This window comes from Pan troglodytes, chromosome 1, assembly GCF_028858775.2.
Source record: "Pan troglodytes isolate AG18354 chromosome 1, NHGRI_mPanTro3-v2.0_pri, whole genome shotgun sequence".
Lineage (NCBI taxonomy): Eukaryota > Metazoa > Chordata > Mammalia > Primates > Hominidae > Pan > Pan troglodytes.
The window spans coordinates 138,585,076-138,605,062 of record NC_072398.2 but is presented as its reverse complement, the minus strand read 5'-3'; the positions used below and the strand labels follow the sequence as shown (position 1 = coordinate 138,605,062).

Here is a 19,987-nt window from a genome sequence, read left to right as displayed (position 1 = left end):
AGGGTGTAATACCAGGAAAGGGTAATGTCTAAACTTTTTCCTGTGAGGTTTAAATTCATCTAGTGGTCAAAATTTCTTTCTTCTTCTTTTTAAACAAATAAAGGTTATACTACCCTCTCAAATCTCATCACTGTGAATAAACATTATTTTATAAATAATTCAAAACAAGAAAGATGGTATTCCATTAGTGTTTAGCCAAATATTATTATTAAAACAGAAAATAATAAAGGATAAGAAAATTGACCTCGAGCCACATTAACATATCTCTCTAATCAAAACATACTAAATACTTTAAATTACTCAGTATAGTACTTGGTAAAACTGAAAATTTTGTGAGTTGAATCTCACAGATTCAAGGTAGTGCCAGTTTAAAAAGCATTCAGATACTAAGAAATCTGTTAACTGATATTAGGCAAGTATCCTTTTTTGCAATCTCAGTAATACCACCATGAGGGGTAAAAGAAGACAAGAATAAAAAGACTTCCCTCTGCATGCAACGGTAAATACCACAAATCTATTCTATAGGTATAAGCAAAATTTTAGTTTAGTTAAAGTAACTTTGACATCTATGCAAACTATCAAGAGTTTTTACACCACAATAAAAAAATAAAATATTTGCCATGAAAATATTAATTGATCATTCTAGGTCATGCTAATGAGGTTAAGGGAAATAAATCCCCAATATTAGAACAGAAGATCCTTGCTAAAAAGACAATTTTCAAAAATGTTATTAATTATAACCAATAATTCACAGAAGATATTCAGCATGAAAGTGTCAGTCTTATAACCAGTAATAAAGTGTTGTTACAATACAGAGGAAGGAAGAAAGCAATATGTGAAGATCAAAATTTATCACTTACCTCATGATTCAGCTCTGCTATCTGATCTTTCAGTTCCCTAATATACTGGTTAGAATCAGACTTGTTAAGCTGTCCTTGAAGCTTTCCTTCTTCTTTCTGTTTTGTGACAAAACAACAAAGCAAAAACAAGAGGCAATTTTTCACAGCATGTACTCAAATATTTCAAGGTATAGGAAAAGCATAGGCACATACCCTTTAATCACCTGAATTCTGAACAAATCCATTCTCAAACTACCTCTGACAAACAATTCATAGTGAACTATGCTTTTATTTATTTATTTATTTATTTATTTATTTATTTATTTAGAGACAGAGTTTCGTTCTTGTTGCCCAGGCTGGATGGAGTGCAACGGTGCCATCTCGGCTCACCGCAACCTCTGCCTCCCGGGTTCAAGCAATTCTCTTGCCTCAGCCTCTAGAGTAGCTGGGATTAACAGGCATGTGCCACCACGCCTGGCTAATTTTGTATTTTTAGTAGACACAGGGTTTCTCCATGTTGGTCAGGCTGGTCTCAAACTTCTGACCTCAGGTGTGATTATTTCTTTAAAAATGCTTAATAAAGGTTGTTTATAATAAATATAATTTATAAAATATATCTTTTGAAGGAGTCTCAGAAATCAGTAATTGAATGGATCTACTGATGAAAAAATTACCCTAGAATTTCAAAGTAATTTATCTAGTTATTTTGAGGGCAGATGATTTTCTATTCATACCGTAAGGGATTCAATACTTAGTCAAGAAGATGGCAAGCTTCCCATATTCTTTCATTCTTGGGAATCTGCTTTTGCTTGGGGAACAGAAAAGGGGGGAAAAAAAAGAAAAAGTTGTCCAAATCACTCTAAAAAGGGGAGGACAACTTTGAGTCTCCTCTGGTTAATTAGCTCTCGATGTGGACTGGAAGTCCTAGATACAGCTGATTAAAAGCTGCTTCTGATCCTAAGAGTTTGTTTCAGGTAAGCACTGGGACTATTTTCTAGGGATATAGATTGGTGAAGAGAGGCACTTTTTCTTATACCACCTGAAAACGAACATAAATTATTTTTCAGATAAAGATTTTTTTTTTTTTTTTTTTTTTGAGATGGACTCGCACTGTCACCCAGGCTGGAGTGCAATGGCACGATTTCGGCTCATTGCAACCTCTGCCACCTGGGTTCAAGCAATTCTCCTGCCTCAGCCTCCTGAGTAGCTGGGATTACAGGTGCCCAGCACTGCGCCTGGCTAATTTTTGTATTTTTAGTAGAGATGGGGTTTTGCCATGTTGGCCAGGCTGGTTTCGAACCCCTGACCTCAGGTGATCCGCCCACCTCGGCCTCCCAAAGTGCTGAGATTACAGCGTGAGCCACCATGCCCGGCCTAGATAAAGAATTTATTAAACAGTGAAACTAGAATTGTTTTTGATGTCTCCAGATTATTTATAATTAGGAAGCCATGGGTTGATGCTTAAAATGTTAAGCAGCTCTGATCCGGAGCCATCTACTGAAACTACTGAGTAACTCCTGATACCAAAAGAGTATGGGCTTACTTTTAACAGTTGCCAATCACCCAGTTTCCTTCCATGGAGACAACAATTGTTAACAGTTTTTTGGTGTAGTCTTTCCACGATATTTTACACATATATAATCAAACACACATGAATACATGCACACATGTTTATCCATACTACAGACACTATGTATGCTACTCTGAACTTTGCTATTATCTCTCAATAATACAACTTGAAGATCATTCAATATCAGTACATATGGAGCAGAAAGATACACATTCTAACTTTAGAGAGTTTTGAAATTCCTGTAAGAGTTACCTTAGTAATATCCAAGTATTTACAGGTTTTTTTTAAAAGCAGGTTTAAAACGTGTCTTACAATTACCTTGAGAGAAATGGGTTGCTGTGAAAAGCATTTGTCAATGTGGAGATTCCTCCCATATTTAAAATCACAGTCAGAAGGGACCTTGAACATCCTCTGACTTAGTCCTCTGACTGGTCAACTCTACCCTCCAACTTCATCCTACATACTGTATACTAACATCATTGGCAGGAAGTACCAAATAGAACTCTTCTAGCAACAGGCCAGGCACGGTGGCTCATGCCTGTAATCCCAGCACTTCAGGAGGCCGAGGCAGGTGGATCACCTGAGGTCAGGAATTCAAGACCAGCCTGGCCAACATGGTGAAACCCTGTCTCTACTAAAAATACAAACGATTAGCCGGGCGTGGTAGTGTGTGCCTGTAATCCCAGCTACTCAGGAGGCTGAGGCAGGAGAATCGCTTGAACCTGGGAGGCGCAGGTTGCAGTGAGCTGAGATTGCGCCACTGCATTCCAGCCCGAGCAAAAAAAAAAAAAAAAAAAAAAGAAATGTTCTAGCGACAGAGTGGGTAGCACTCCTATAGAGTCAAGCATCTTTCCAACAACACTGCTGTTCTGTGTTAACTGTCCTCCCTACCCAAATTGCATCTCTAACTACCCTTAGTTTGTTCTTCAACTCCTTTCATTGACTTATTCCTAAAAACTCCCTGTTTTTTGTTTTGCTTTGTTCTCTTTCTTTTGACAATCTGTCTTAAAAACCTTTTACTAGAATATGGCCTGCTGAAGTGGTTTAGTGTAATTAACATTTGCATAGATATAAAAGCCCAACTACAGCTTCTATAGACTTAAAAATTTTTTCTTATGCAGTCATGTTCCACATAATGATGTTTTGGTCAATGGCGGAATGAATACATGATGATGGTCCCATAAGATTATAATAAGAAATTCGTAATGCCTAGTGACATTGTAGTTGTACAATGTCATAGTAAAACACATTACTCGTGTTTGTGGTGGTGCTGGTGTAAAGAAATCTACTGTGCTGCCAGTTGTATAAATGTATGGCATATACAGTTAGCACAGTGGATAATTGACAATAATAAATGACTATGTTACAGATTTATGTATTTAACATACTATACTTTTTATTATTTTAGTGTATTCTTTTTATTTATACAAGAAAAATTAACTGTAAGCTTCAGCCTGGTCCTACAAGAGATATTCCAGAAGAAAGCATTGTTCTCATAGGAGATGACAGCTCCATGTGTAATACTATTGCCCCTGAAGATCTTCCAGTGGGACAAGATGTAGAGGTAGAAGACAGTGATCCTGATGATCTTGACCCTACGTAAGCAGAGAATAATGTGTGTGTGCCTGCTTTTTTTTTTTTTTTTTTTTGAGGCAGAGTGCCCCTCTGTCCAGGCTGGAGTGCAATGGCACAATCTCGGCTCACTGCAACCTCCACCTCCCAAGTTCAAGCGATTCTCGTGCCTCAGCCTTCTGAGTAGCTGGGACTACAGACGCACACCACCACGCCTAGCTAATTTTTATATTTTTATTAGAGACGGGGTTTCACCACATTGGCCAGTCTGGTCTCGAACTCCTGGCCTCAAGTGATCCGCCCACCCGCCTTGGCCTCCCAAAGTGCTGGGATTTACAGGCGTGAGCCACCGCGCTCGGCCATGTGCCTAAGCTTTTAATAAAAAAGTTTAAAGACGTAAAAAAATAGCTTATAGAATAAAGACACAGAGAAAGAAGATATTTTTGTACAGCCATACAATATATTTAAACTAAGTGTTATTATAAGAGTCAAAAAGTTAAAAAAATTAAGTTTATAAAGTGAAAAAGTTACACTAAGCTAAGGTTAATTTATTATTGAAGAAAAAGAAAATAAATTTACAGTATAGATTAACTGTACTGTGTTTATAAAGTCTATAGTAGTGTGCAGTAATGTAGGCCATTCACTCACTGACTCACCCAAAGCAACTTTCAGTCCTGCAAGCTCCATTCATGGTACCATGCTCTATACAGGTGTACCATTTTAAATCTTTTATATCATATTTTTACTGTACCTCTTCTATGTTTAGATACACAACTTCTGACCATTGTGTTACAACCACCTACAGTATTCAGTAGAGTAACATGTTGTATAGGTTTGTAGCCTAGGAGAAATAGGCTATACCATATAGCCTAGGTGAGTAGTAGGCTATACCATCTGGGTTTGTGTAAGCACACTCTATGATTCACACACTGATGACATTGCCTAAGTATGAATTTCTCAGAACATATTCTAGTTAAGCAATGCATAACTGCATATTTACACATACTAATATCAGATAAAGTTATCTAAGCCAAAACTGTCTTATTTAACAATTACTATATTCCAAATATGCTAGGCTTCTAAAATATATACAAAATACACCTTATGCTTTTTAGCCACAAGCCCATATTTAGGAAAAATATATATTATTCTTTTGAAAATTTGGTTAGAAACATTAGTTTGACCCAACTGCCAGAGAAAAGGCTGAACTAACAGAATAACTAACAGAGATACTAAGTCAGAGTCCTAATCAAATAATCTCTGAGGCCTTCCCTGTTTTCTCATTTACATGGAACAATAAAGTCTCTTTATTATTTAAACCAGTTTAAAAATAAATTTCTGGCTGGGCGTGGTGGCTTATGACTGTATTCCTAGCACTTTCAGAGGCCAAGGTGGAAGACTGCTTGAGCCCACAAGTTCAAAACCAGCCTGGGCAACATGGCAAGACCCTGTCTCTACAAAAACATTAAAAAAAATTAGCTGGGCATGGTGATGGGCACCTGTGGTCCCAGCTACCAGGGAGGGTAAGGCGGGCGGATTGCTTGAGTCTGTGAGGTTGAGGCTGCAGTGAGTTGTGTTCATGTCACTACACTCCAGCCTGGGAGACAGCAAAAACCTATCTTAAAAAAAAAAAAAAAGGAAAAAAGAAAAAGAAAAAAATACAGATTTTTGCCACTTGCAACCAAAATAATAATAGCTATTATATATTGAACAGTTACAACACTTATGAGCCCTTCTCATTTGAGATTCCCAAAGGATTAAGCCCTAACGTCTAAAGCATCATTGTATGTGTATGATTTCATGCCTGTGCATCTAGAGTACTACCAGGTACCATCCTTGGAAGAACTGAGAAAATACAGTTGACCCATAACATGGCTTTGAACTGTGCAGGTCCACAAATATGTGGACTTTCGTCTGCCTCTGCCACCCTGAGACAGCAAGACAACCCCTTCTCTTCCTCCTCCTCCTCAGCCTAATCAACGTGAAGATAAGAATGAAGACTGTCGCCATGATCCACTTCCATTTAATGAATAATATATTTTCTCTTCCTTATGATTTTCTTAATAACATTTTCTTTTTTCTAGCTTATTTTAAGAATACAGTCTATGAATGCATGTAACATACGAAATGTGTTCATCAACTGTTTATGTTATCAATAAGGCTTCTAGTCAAAAGTAAGCTCTTAGTAGTTAAGTTTTGGGGGAGTCAAAAGTTATACATAGATTTTCCACTGAGCAGGGATCAGCACCCTTAATCCCTGTGTTGTTCAGGAGTCAATGTAGTTTACTCAAACCATTTTCTGTAGAGTTTAATTCTCTTGTGGAGCTCTGGTGGAGAAATACTGGCACTTATAATGTGCCAGGAGTTTTCTAAGCTGCTTATGTGTAATCATCACAATGATCCTGTGTGACAGGTAATATTATTATTCCTATTTCATAGATGAGGAAACGTAAATGAAAGATTGAGTGAACTGGTTGCCTAAGAGTCATACAGATGGTCAATACATTTTTCACCTTAATTTATAGCATTCTGAACATGAGAAACAATTAAGCAGATAGAGATTTATGCAAAGAATCAAGCAAATTTTCTTTCTTGGATTTGTTACAAAAGTCTATGTATTTAATATTTATTTTAGCCTCTGATAATTTAAATGGGAACTACAATATATAAAGAATTGAAGATGAAATGCTACAGCTACTTGCATTAATGGCACTAAGCTAATGACTCATATTAAACACACAAGCTGTCCAATACCATTTACATGTGCTTATGTCTGCCTCTTGTTTTTAATCACCCATTTTTAAAATGAAATATTTTGGGCCAGGCGCGGTGGCTCATGCCTGAAATCCCAGCACTTTGGGAGGCCGAGGCAGGCGGATCACGAGGTCAAGAGATCGAGACCATCCTGGCCAACATGGTGAAACCCTGTCTCTACTAAAAATACAAAAACTAGCCAGGCATGGTGGCAGGCGCCTGTAATCCCAGCTACTCAGGAGGTTGACACAGGAGAATCGCTTGAACCCGGGAGGTGGAGGTTGCAGTGAGCCGAGATTGCGCCACTGCACTCCAGCCTGGCGATGGAGGGAGACTCCATCTCAAAAAAAAAAAAAAAAAAAAAAAAAGAAATATTTCAAAGGCACAGAATAAGAACAAAAGAGTAATATAAAAAAGATAAACTCACCATTAAAATTCAGTCTGTTTCATAACTATCTCACCCTAAGATTTTCCTTGGCTCTGGACTTACTCCATTGTCAGTTCTGTCTGTATACCCTCAAAGTGGAAAAGGATGACATCAAACAGAGAATAAGAGAGTGAGTGAAACAGGAAGAATGTAGAAATAAGGGGGAAAAAAACACGAGGAAGAATGCTCATTCATATAAAAGAAACAAAATCATTATTCTCATAGGAGGTATTCTCCAAATCCCATATGTGACATAAGAAGTGTCTGAGTAAGCATGTCAGTAAACTGATATACTTCCAAGGGGGACTAATTTGATAAGAATCACCCATTTGGATACATATGCTCAGCTGTCCTTGTAGGTGTTTTTTTTTTTTTTTTTTGGCGGAAGCGAGGGCAGGGGGGGCCTAATTTTGGTATGAGGTCATACTCACTCCCTTGGTTGGTTAGATGAAAAGTGAAATCCACTACTAGGAAGAAACCCGTCTGGATGAGATAGAAAGGTTAGATGTTTGCAATATGGAATCCAACTTGGAGAAAAGTATCTTTGAATCTCGTCCTTAATAAAGGTAAAGTTCTTGAGGATTTTGGACATCTCATAGCAATAATATGTGGGATAATATAACATTTTCAGGGCAAATAAGATGACAAAGGCCAAAGTAAACTCTAACATTGTAAGAGAGAAGTTCAAGAATGCAGAAAGACTTTAGGTTTGAAAGGCTGTAGAATGACTAGTAACAATAATTAACACCAATTCTTTCCTCCAGAGAAACTTGCAATGAAAAAAAATTCTGGTAAAACAAAAATCATTAAAGTTGTTACGCAAAAGCTACCAAGTGACTCCAAAGATGTTTTTTCCAAAGGTGGGTCTTAGTAGGGTCTAGCTAAAAACTTTGTAATAGCACTTTGATTTCTTTGGAGGAAAGATAGCATTTGATGAAAAACAGTGAAGCTAAGAAATTTTACAACAAAAAAGATGGATAAAACAGGGAAGCTAAGAAACTTTATGATAAAACAGATGGAATATTTTTAACTTTAAAAGTGTTTCTTGAACTTCTATTCACTGTGGAAAAAAGAATTTCAAAAAGGAAAACTATATTTTTTATTAAATCCAATTATATAGTTGTCTTATTTAGATTTAAATAAAATTTAATAAAGCTTAATGTTGGGTTTCTTCCGCAAAACTTTTACAAACAAAAAGTTGGACTATAATGACCATTAAGTCATTGCTTCTGTGGTGAGGCACACATACATAAACACACGCACACACACTCAGAAAACAACTTCTAAGGCACACTAGATAAACTGAGGAAAGAGAAAGGGTGATTAAGCAGCTCCAGGCTATGGCAGTAACCCCTGGGCAAGAAAATTACTATCTCAGCTTATTTGTCACACATTAGTGGCACACCAGTGTGACAGACCAAAAATGACTATAAATCATGCTGCTATAAAGACACATGCACACGTATGTTTATTGCGGCATTATTCACAATAGCAAAGACTTGGAACCAACCCAAATGTCCAACAATGATAGACTGGATTAAGAAAATGTGGCACATATACACCATGGAATACTATGCAGCCATAAAAAATGATGAGTTCATATCCTTTGTAGGGACATGGATGAAATTGGAAACCATCATTCTCAGTAAACTATCGCAAGAACAAAAAACCAAACACCGCATATTCTCACTCATAGGTGGGAATTGAACAATGAGATCACATGGACACAGGAAGGGGAATACCATACTCTGGGGACTGTGGTGGGGAGGGGGGAGGGGGGAGGGATAGCAATGGGAGATATACCTAATGCTAGATGACGAGTTAGTGGGTGCAGCGCACCAGCATGGCACATGTATACATATGTAACTAACCTGCACAATGTGCACATGTACCCTAAAACTTAAAGTATAATAATAAAAAAAAAAAAAAAAGAAAGCTCTGAATGGGATATTCTGATTCAACAGTCTGCCTTAAGGAAATACAGCTGACATTCCAAAAACAGAAGTAAAAAGTGAGATGTCCTAAATGCTATTTAATAAATTAAAATGTATCAATAACCATTTATCAAAAGTCTGGGATTTTTATGTTCTACATTTTATGCTCTCATTTAAACTTGTTAATTCAAAGCCTTTTAGGATCCTCTTTAAAAGTTAAAATAGGGTAACTATATTTACAATACCAAAAGACACAGCAATGAATTACTATATTCTAAGTGGGTATCAATTTAATTTTAGTTCTGGGACAGTTCATTCAATTATCTAATGTTTACAATTTTTTCCTAATTATTTTTATAACTTTCTATTTTCAAACAGTGTCCACATGGTTGTTTCTGATAAGCAGGTGGGAAAATGTCAACTACACTAATAAATTTACCAGAAACCTGCATTTTCTTGAGGTTTTCTTTTGGTCTAGCTGATAACAACAGATTGCCAGTTAACTGGTTTCCTAAGTAAAACTAATTAGGTAAGTAACAAACTTAAAGAAAAAGAGGCCCAACATATCAACAACTTTGGTATTCTGTACTTTCACTGAAGAGACCTTAAGTACATACGTTTTGTCATATACCACAAATGAAACTTTATAAAGAGGGCATAACATAACATGTGTAAAAGGTGTAAATGCGTTATTTCACTCTTGGCTCTATCTTTGAATAATTCTTTCAGAAATTACCATTACAACGTCCATACTAATCTGATTCATATTAAGGCCTTAAGCCAAGAGAGCTTTGTATGTATGAGGTTCTTAATCAAATGGTCATCAATAACTCAATTAATGATATGCAAATTTAAGTGTTTAGGGGTAAAGTATAACAAAGTAACTTTGAAGTGCATTAAAAAATAAGATCCCTACAATGGAAGATGAACAGCTGATAAAGCAACAGAAAAAGAAAATATACCAAAATATTAATAGAGTGGAGATAGTGGGTTTATAGGTGTTCACTGTACAATTCTTTCAAATTCTATGTTTGAAATTTTTCACAGTAAAATACTGGGAGGAAAAGTTATTGATGAAAAACAATTCATCCCCTCTTTCCTCCTATCATCTGCTAAAAAGTAAACACTGGTCTACACTGCACTTCATTTACATATATGAAAAGATATAAGTCCCCCAAAGATTACTTTAGAGTAGGCTCTGTTAGTTTATCCCTTTAATATTTTACAGTAGGTTTTGTGGTTATTACTTCAAGATCTATATGCCCTCCCCCATTATGTAGTGGTGATAGGATTGGAATGATACCACCCTAACTCCATGGGTAGGATCTGATTGGTCAAGTCTAAACCAAACAGGATAACCATATCTGTTTTGTACAGTGATGGGTTCAGGGGGTGTTCAAATAGTGTGACTCACAACTTTTGCTGGTAATTATAGAGTACAGCTTCTTATTCTGGACACTATGATATATGAATATAAAGCTCATCTGTTAGCCATTTTAATATAATGAGGAAAACCTCCTGAGGATAGAAATGACAAAAACAGCAGAGCCTTCAGAATCATGATTAGTTGCAAGTTGGAGCCCAAATCAAACTTTTTCTGAAGCATATTCTACTTCTAGACTTTTTAGCTATATAAGCCAATAAATCCCCTTTATTACTTAAGCCAGTTTGAACTGGATATTCTATTATCTGCAACAAAAACATACTAATAAATATTTTTTAAATGGCTAAGGAAATGAATATAGTAATATGAACAACATACCCTAGAAAATATTTAAAACAGTGATCCCCAAAGATAATTAGAGAAGTATCACTTTAGGAGTTTTACAAATATACAGATTAAGGAAACTCACCCCGACCTCCTAATTCTAAATATCTAGGAACAGGACTTGAAAATAAGTGTATTTTGAAAGCTACACAAAGAGTGATTCTGACACAGCCAGTGACCTACATTTGAAGTGTACTGGTTTGAATAACCTTTGAAAATTAACTATTTTTTAAAACATAAATTCAAAATTCTATGTATATGCTAATAATAAATGCTTTTATCCTATTTCCTAAGGATCTCAAATATTATTTTATAAGTTTAATCTCATTACAGATTTTTAGTATAGGTTTACATATAACAAAGAGATAAATATTTCCTTTAACTACCCCCACCATGGTAAATGTGGCCATGACCAAGGCTCACACACTTATTTACAAATGGTCTCCACATTTCCAGAGTGAATATATCTAAAAACAAAAATAGAGGAAAACTGTCAAGGGTCCTTAAATTAATTTCTTTCAATTCTGCTATCAGTTTCACTTCACATTATTTCCATGTTAGTTTTCAGCTGGTCAGTTCCCTGTCTACAGAGGTTGGTTCAATTTTGAACTCAAATCCCTTTCTTGGTTAACCCAGCTCTCAAGCAGAAAATATTATTTTAAAGTTTAGTAACATATGATGAGGAACTAAATAAAATATTTAGGATCTGAGAAAATTCCACATATATGACTTCCATCACTGAAAACTAAGATAATCATTCTAAGGAACAAAGAAAACCCAAACATTTGGGGACCAGCAAAATAATTCTTTTAGCACTCAAAAGCGTTGTATCTGTAAAGAGACCATGGCAATAAATATGGAAACAATGAATCTTATTTTCTAACCTATATATTATATAGGTAATAGTAAAAAGCTGTGTTTTCTAATATAACACATAAGAGTATGTAGAAGAATATTGTACTAAGAGCAGTAATTCTGGTGTTCGATTACCTGGATTGTTTGTTAACGACCTACGCACACACATTCACTTGTTTTATCCCTGCAATCATGGAGAGCTATAATTAGAGAAAGGATGAAGACAAGATGGAATGTGCCCAGGATGTGTCACATATTCTGTTTGTTGAAAAATCAGTAAATGCTGCAATCCACAGGAAAATAAAAAGTGAATATGTATTTGTGCAATGTGTATATGGCCACAGTAGAAAGTGGGCATTTTATTCAGAGGTGTCTTCACCTGTATCAGCTGCACTATAACATACCACTTAAAAAGTTGAACAATTAAATGTGATGGTGCATCAACCTAAGAGATTGAAGAGAAAATGAGAAAGGTTTTCTCTACAGTTCTAAGCAGCATCGTTTTAACATGTTACAGTGCAGCAAAACTGAGATGAATAGAATGTCAAGTTGCTTTGAGCAAGTGTTTGGGATAAAGGTGGGGTTTAGTAGTGTATAATATTGAAAAACACTGGAGAGGTAAGAGAAAGAAAAGAAGTGGATCTCAAGCATGTTTAAATCCATACATTTAGTCAGGCTCATTTTTAAAGAGAAGTTGTAAAGGGTATCCTTAAGAGTCCATTCTTGTTTTTTAATCTGTTTTTGCTTGTTTTTCTATAAACAGAGTGGGGGAACATTTTAAAACATATAATAAACTGTTTATAAATAAATCCATACATAATTTATAAGGTCCTAAAAATGAATTTTTAAAAAATCTGTGTTTTTAACATTGGTTATAACTTACCCTATCTTGGAAACTTTCTTAGGTAGGAAGACAGCAGATTTTAAAAGCTATGTTTCAAGCCATAGGTTTTTAAATACACTACACAATTGGACAGGTTGCTTACAAGCTGTGATTTTATTTTTTGAGCATTTAATCAGTTAACACCTAGTTAGTGTATCAGATGCATAACTGAAGTAGTAGAAAGTGCCCCAGACTAGGAGGCAAATATAAAAACATCGAGTCCATTATTTTACAACTTACAAAATTTTCCCCTAGTTTTCAAACTTTTCAAATCTATAGAAGAGCAGAAATAATAGTACAATGACACCCATATACCCTTCAGCTATATTCACCAATTACCATTTTGCTACGTGGGCTTTCGTTCTTTTGCTCTCTATGTGTACATATGTGTGCACACACACAGATTTTTTTCCTGAACCATTGGAATGTAAATTGCAGGTGTCATGACATTTTACTACCGTATATTTCAGCATGCATCCTCTAAGAATAAAGAACTGCCCTATGTAACCAAATGTCATCATAACACTTAAATTTACAGTAAGTCCATAATATCACTGAACAGATAGTTTTTTTTCAAATTTCCCCAAAATGACCCAAAATATTTTATAACTGCCCATAATCAAACCAAGGTTCATGGTTACATTTTGTTATTATATCCCTTTAGCCTCTTTTAATCTACAAGAGTCCCTGTGCCTTTTTTTTTTTTTTTTTCTGAGACAGAGTCTCACCCTGTTGCATAGTCTAGAGTGCAGTGGCATGATCCTGGTTAACTGCAACCTCTGCTTCCTGGGTTCAAGCGATTCTCATGCCTCCCGAGTAGCTGGAAGTACAGGCATGCACCAGCACACTTGGTTAATTTTTGTATTTTTAGCAGAGACAGGGTTTCACCATGTTGGCCAGGCTGGTCTCAAATTCCTGACCTCAAGTGATCCACTCACTTCAGCCTCCCAAAGTGCCGGGATTACAGGCATAATCCCAGCCACCTTGCCTGACCTTATGCATTTTAGAATTTTTATCTATTGTTAATTTTTTTGAAGAGTCCAAGTCTGTAGACTGTATATTATCTAAGCTGAAACAGAAACATTTTCCATTCCAACATTATTCCAAATAAAATACTGTTTTTATTCCTTGTTCCCAAACCGAATAGGCAGCAGAGTAAACTAATACAATGCATATTTAAGGGTTGGGTAAATCAAAGGATTAAGTATAGAAGACATGGGCACTAAAACTTAAATATCTGAAGTGAAGGACTCAGAAAACATAGGGAACAGTGCTAAAAGACACTGGTAAATATGTATGACATGTATTCTACCTTAGAGTCCTATGTATGATATTATGTATACATGTCCTACACATATGTATGTCATGTGTACATATGTATATTAGTTAACATACATATTTTGTATATGTACATTAAAAGTTAAACATAATATTGGCAGTTACAATTTTTAAATTTTTTTGCCTTATGTTAAACACAAGTATTGGTAGTTATAATTTTTAAATTTTTTGCCTCTTATTAAGAGACTAACCTATAGATTTAACCTTTCAGTGCTATGAAGTTCAAAGAATTCTCTCCATATTTAACATGACTTTATTTTTAAATTTTTACTAAAATATAAGTAAAATTATTAAGAAGAATATTGATAAAATTTATCAAGAGAGATAGCTAACAGGGGTAGAGTAAAAAGGTCAAATACAAAATACTGGTAGGCAAGTAACTGAATAATTTTTAGAGCAGCATTCCTACTAGAATGTCTGGTACAGAAGTGGCTTTTGAATGGCTGATTTTTACATACAAATTTACCTGTAGTTTAAGACATCTGACAGACTGCTAGCCCACTGATTCTGGTTCCTAGTTCTGTCTATATCGCTGGGCAAATACAAGAGTGATATGTATTCTCCCAGTTAAAAATAAGAATCTGAGCCCTTTGATACAACTCTTAATGGCTGAGCCTCTTGTCAATCTTACATTTTCATTGTCATCTTTGGTAGTTCAATGATAACCACTGGAATATTCACTGGAATAACATGGGGAGCATTTAAAACTTGTCAGAAACCTGGAATTCCCTTTGTAGCTTTGGGGCTACGATTGCCAGTAACGTCCAAAGCATGAAAATAAGTGCTGAGTGCCACAAAAGGACATGAAAAAAACCTTGTAAGATACTTAAGACTTCAGAATATATTTAGAAAATGGCATTATCTCTGTAACAGGGTGAGAGAACTCTAGGCCATACTCTTGCCAAGTCCAAATCAGCCTCTATACATGTTAGTCTACCAGTTCAGCAGAAGGGCCCCAATATAATTCCCTTTAAGGAACAAAGGCTTCCCTTTTCACCCCATGAAGCTTCTCCTGTTCTGTCAGGCATAGGCAGACTAAGGCTTGCTCATCTTCCCCAGGATCCTGCCCATTTCTCCTCCTCCCTTAATTTTCACTTCAGAATATGATGGTCTGATTTGAAATATAAATTTAAGGAATTAGCTCACACCACTTGTAGGGACTGGCAGCCTGGAAGTTTTTGTACGGCTTGCCGGCAGGGCAGAAGTCCAGGAAATCCAGGTCAGACTTGATGCTGCAGGGTAGAATCAGTAGGGCGGGCCAGCAGGCTGTCTTGAGGAAAGCTGGTTAGTGAATGCTTCATAAGTTTTCATCTGAACCAAAGCCGGTTCCTAAGATGCCTTCTTCAAACTGTTGGGATCACTTTAAATACACAACAAAGCCTTTCAGCCTGTTCTATCATTTGTCTCTTTGCAAAAAATATTCTATAGAGTAGGTGGATGACTTTAAATTCTGGGAAAGCATAGGGTTAGTCACAAAGAAACCTCTAAGAAAGGGAGGATCTGCCATAAAAGGAAAGCATCAAATATCCACTCATTAAGCTTCATTTTGCTCATGAGACATTGCTCACACAGCTGGAAAATTCTGTTGCTGAAGAAAATGCGATTCATCTTCTAGACAGATATTTTAATGTCTTCATATTCCACGGCATGGGATTATCTCAGTGAAAGTTTTAGACCCATTTTTGCTTTCTGGCTTTGTTGTTGTTGTTTTGTTTGCTTTGGATACCATAAACTCTAAACAGATGCTTTTGTTTAGTGCAAGGTAGCTTTTGTCTTTTCCCTGTAAGGAAAGGAGCTATGGTGCTATATTTCATTTACTAGTGATAAACACTGTCATGCTAGATTAAGTTAAGATTCTGACAAGTCTTTTGGGTGGTGGTGCACTGCATACCATGACTTTTAAAGAATTAGTTTGAAAAGCCCTTTCTGGATCCATGTGAACGCTATTTCATCTTTCTGTCATTCTACTAATCCACATTGTTATTTCTCTAGATGCTCTTCTCCCAGCTTGATGACTATTATGGTCTAGAACTATTACCCCCATATGGTGGATTCTTGTCACCATTTCTTTCTTTTAGCAAAACTAAAGTGTGGAGAAATTCTGGAATGAAAAATTAATACTAAATCCTCTTTTTTTTTGGCATGGCCTCTTTACCTGTGTGTATCCTCATAGGTGGCTTGAACTGAACATAGCCTGGGCCTGGCCCCAAAAGCACTAGAGATTTAAAATGGACGGCCGGGCGCCTGTAATCTCAGCACTTTGGGAGGCTGAGGCGGGCGGATTACGAGGTCAGGAGATCGAGACCATCCTGGCTAACACGGTGAAACCCCGTATCTACTAAACAAAATACAAAAAATTAGCTGGGCGTGGTGGCGGGTGCCTGTAGTCCCAGCTACTCGGGAGGCTGAGGCAGGAGAATGGCGTGAACCCGGAAAGCAGAGCTTCCAGTGAGCTGAGATCGCGCCACTGCACTCCAGCCTGGGAGACAGAGCAAGACTCTGTCTAAAAAAAAAAAAAAAGAAAAGAAAATGGACTCAGTGGTTAAGTAACTTATCAAGGACCACATGACTAGCCAGGAAAAAGCAAGGAGTAGAAGCCAGGTTTCACTCTTAGTCCCATACTCTTTATATCATTATAAATGGCTCCAATATAAACCATGGTTTTGTTTGTTTGTTTTTAAATAGAGACCAAGTCTTGCTACATTGCCCAGGTTGGTCTCAAACTCTTGGGCTCAAGTGATCCTCCTGCCTCAGTCTCGCAAAGTGCTGGTATTACAGGTGTGAGTCATCATACCCAGCCTAAACCTAAAATCAGGATTTTGATTTGAGACAGATCATAGCAGGACATGTGCTAGAATTGTTTTTCTAAAAATGCAGTACTTATTTTATGTTATTCATGTATCTTTTCTTGCGCCCTCTGTAAAGAGTGATATCAAGTCAAAGTTGGGAAGGAAAGCTGTCAAAGTTTCTTGTGTATCTTCTGTAGCATTGGATGATCAGATGGCTCCTAAATATTCATCTTATTAATAAACCATTCCCTTCCCTAGTCTGTCTGAATGGCCTATGAAGAGTTTATTTTGCCAAAAAATATTTAAATCAACTGAGCAGACTATTAGTGTATTCAAATTTAATAAGAGAGCCAATGGAAGGAGGCCAGCGTGGAAAACCAGATTATAATTACTTACGAATCCCTTCTCATATGAAGTCAAGGGAGACCAAGGTACAAAAAATAAAACAAAGATAAATCAAAGACAGCCTATAAAAAATATCAATGGTATTTTATATATTTCACGGAAATAATATACTATAAAATTAATTTCCTTTTTCAGCAATTTTGATGTGATGGTTTGGTTTTACTGTGACTAATACAGTTATTAATAGCCATTTTTCCCCTCTGTATACATTTCTCCATTACTATTTATTACTTTTAGCTTATAAATGGGAGTTCACCTTTTGTATAGAAAGATCTAAATGTTTGAGGGGAAAAAACTAGAAAAAATAGTTTTAACTAAAAAACAAAAGAAAGATATGAGCTCTCAAACTCCTGGGTTCAAGTGATCCACCCGTCTTGGCCTCCCAAAGTGCTGAGATTACAGGTGTGAGCCCCCGTGCCCAACCTAAATTATTTAACTTAAACGGTCGCTTGTGATTAATAAACAAAGTAGAAATGTATTATAGTTTGTACTATCTATTTTACAAATGATAATACTGAATCTTCAAGCTTCTCTTTAACCTTTCATTGTGAATAAACAATGACTCAGGGAGAAGGAACATTTAGAAGAATAATCATATATGTATTATTAAAGTAGAAACGATGAAACCTTCAGAATGACAACGTATTTTTGTTGGAATTTTGTATCTATCATTATCGCTATACACTTATCTGATCAAGCTAAAGAAAACCCATGAGGCTAATGCTTGAACAAGAATGGCATTTAAAACTAATTTATATGTAAACATTTTTTTCAGCAAAATTCTAGAAGTTTGTCCATTTTAGAGTCATTCTTTCCTGTTTAGTCCAAAAATCAAATTGCACCCAGCAAGCACTGCTATTCCAATAATGTTGTAATCTTTTGCAATTGTCTGCTAGTGATCCTGATTCATATATTGCATTCATAACAACCAAAAATAAAAGAATATTTAATTAACACTAGGCATTCTAAAAGCTTCAAAGCTTAAGTAATAAATTTTAAAAACCAATCAATGATAGTTAAAGTAAGGGGTTCTCAATTTTACATATTTTGTTAAGCTTTATTGTACAGACTAAAATTTTGGTTTTGTAGGCTCAGTATTACTAAGTTGCTTATTGTATTTAGTAGTTTCTTGTATCACCTCTTGTAAGTATCCAATTCGTACATCACCAAAGTCATTAGGTTTTTCTTCTGAGAGGGAGGTGCCAAAACATGCTTTTTCAGTTGAATTTTGTGTTTTCTTTATCTTGTTTGCCATAACATTGCTGCATACACCTTCCATTCCTGCAAATACACTGAGCCTTGTCAGAACCAACAGTCTTATGTCTCCTAAATTAGTCCTTCATGCACTGGTTGCCCAGGGCTTTGATGTCTGGGGGCAGAACCAGGTGCAGCTGCAAGATATGTCTATACAAGGCCTGGACACAGCACTCTGTGGGTGGACTACCAGCCACGCTTGTTCAAAGGGCTATCTTATCTTTCAATCTGTTAATTTTATTGAATTAATGTTAAGTTGTTTTACAGTGTGAAGCAACTGTAATTCTTCTTATCCTTGAATTACCTTTCTTCTTGGTTGGGATTTTTGGTTTTGTGAATGGTATTTCTTTCTGCTAAATAATAATCAATAATAATTAATAAATAATATAAACTAAATTGTTGTGCTATTTCTTTTCACCATGTTCATGGCTAGGTGATTGTCCACATATTCCAAGTACGCTAATGATATGGATGACACTAACTATCTCTCCACCATATTTGAGATCTATTTCCTTTGCCTTCCAAGCTCAAGCTTGTTCTCACTTTTCTATAGTCTCAGGAAAATGCACAGTGAAAGAAAAAACCTAGCTAAACAAGGGCTCTTCTTACTCTTCTGAGATTTTGTTAAATATCTTGTACTACCTAGTTGGGGGAATATATCACAAAACCTGAGTTTTAGGATTCAGATCATTTCCCATATTCAGTGTGTTGCCCTAGGGCCTTCACTTAAGAGTGAGGTGTCACTTTTCTGATCTCTTTCACTTGGTTATCCTTTGCAGAAGTTTCTACCACTCCTCAGTCAGAAGATTACATACTCATTTTCCTTCTCTCCACATGTGAGATATAAATGAATTCTCTTGGGATTTTGCTGACTTACACAGCCTGGAAATGGGATAGATAGTCAAGGTTAGAAGCCAAGCCCTGGCAGGCCTCTCTGCTCTACCACTGTCTGCTTCTTTTGTTAGCTGTCACTTTTTAAAGTTTATTGCATTAGGTTATGTTCCTTTTCCTCTCAGGATTATTGGGCAAGTTTTTGCTTAAAAAAAAAAAAAACTATTTACTATTTTGTTAGATAGTTGGGGTAGGTAATTCTGGGAGTTTCAAGCCATCTTTGGTGCAACATTTATTTAAATAAAGGAATCTCTACACAGAAAGTACTTACAACCTGCTACCTGCTCTTATGGCATAGAAGGTCAATACATGACTATTTTCTCCCTCCTAAAATTCATTCAGCAACTATTTGTTGAGTACCTGTGATATGCCAGGCACCAGGCATACAGCAGTAAATAAGACAAACAAGGTTCTAATGTAGTCACGACTCGCTTAACAATGGGGATACATTCTGAGAAATGTGTTGTTAGGGGATTTCATCATTGTGTGAACACCGTAGGGTGTATTTACACAAACTTAAATGGTAGTGCCCACTATACATTTAGACTATACAGTATAGCCTACTGTTCCTGGGCTACAAATATGTACAGCATGTTACCGTATGGAATACTGTAGGCAACTGTAACACAGTGGTTAAGTATTTGTGTGTCTAAATATTTAAACATAGAAAAGGTACAGAACACATACTGTCTCATAATCTTATGGGAC

General features: G+C 36.2%; 1 protein-coding gene across 12 annotated transcripts in view; it reads right to left on the bottom strand.

Moving 5' to 3' along the window:
- Positions 1-19,987, bottom strand: part of EVI5 (ecotropic viral integration site 5) — a 281,694-nt gene that overhangs the window by 53,767 nt on the left and 207,940 nt on the right. For 11 of the 12 annotated variants that reach the window (XM_063799583.1, XM_009425371.5, XM_001153700.7 and 8 more), the window contains one exon: positions 861-956. The exons of the other annotated variant lie outside the window; for it this stretch is intronic. In XM_063799583.1, coding sequence (XP_063655653.1) covers positions 861-956 — 96 coding nt within the window. The remainder of the gene's footprint in view (positions 1-860; positions 957-19,987) is intronic. 12 annotated transcript variants of the gene reach the window in all.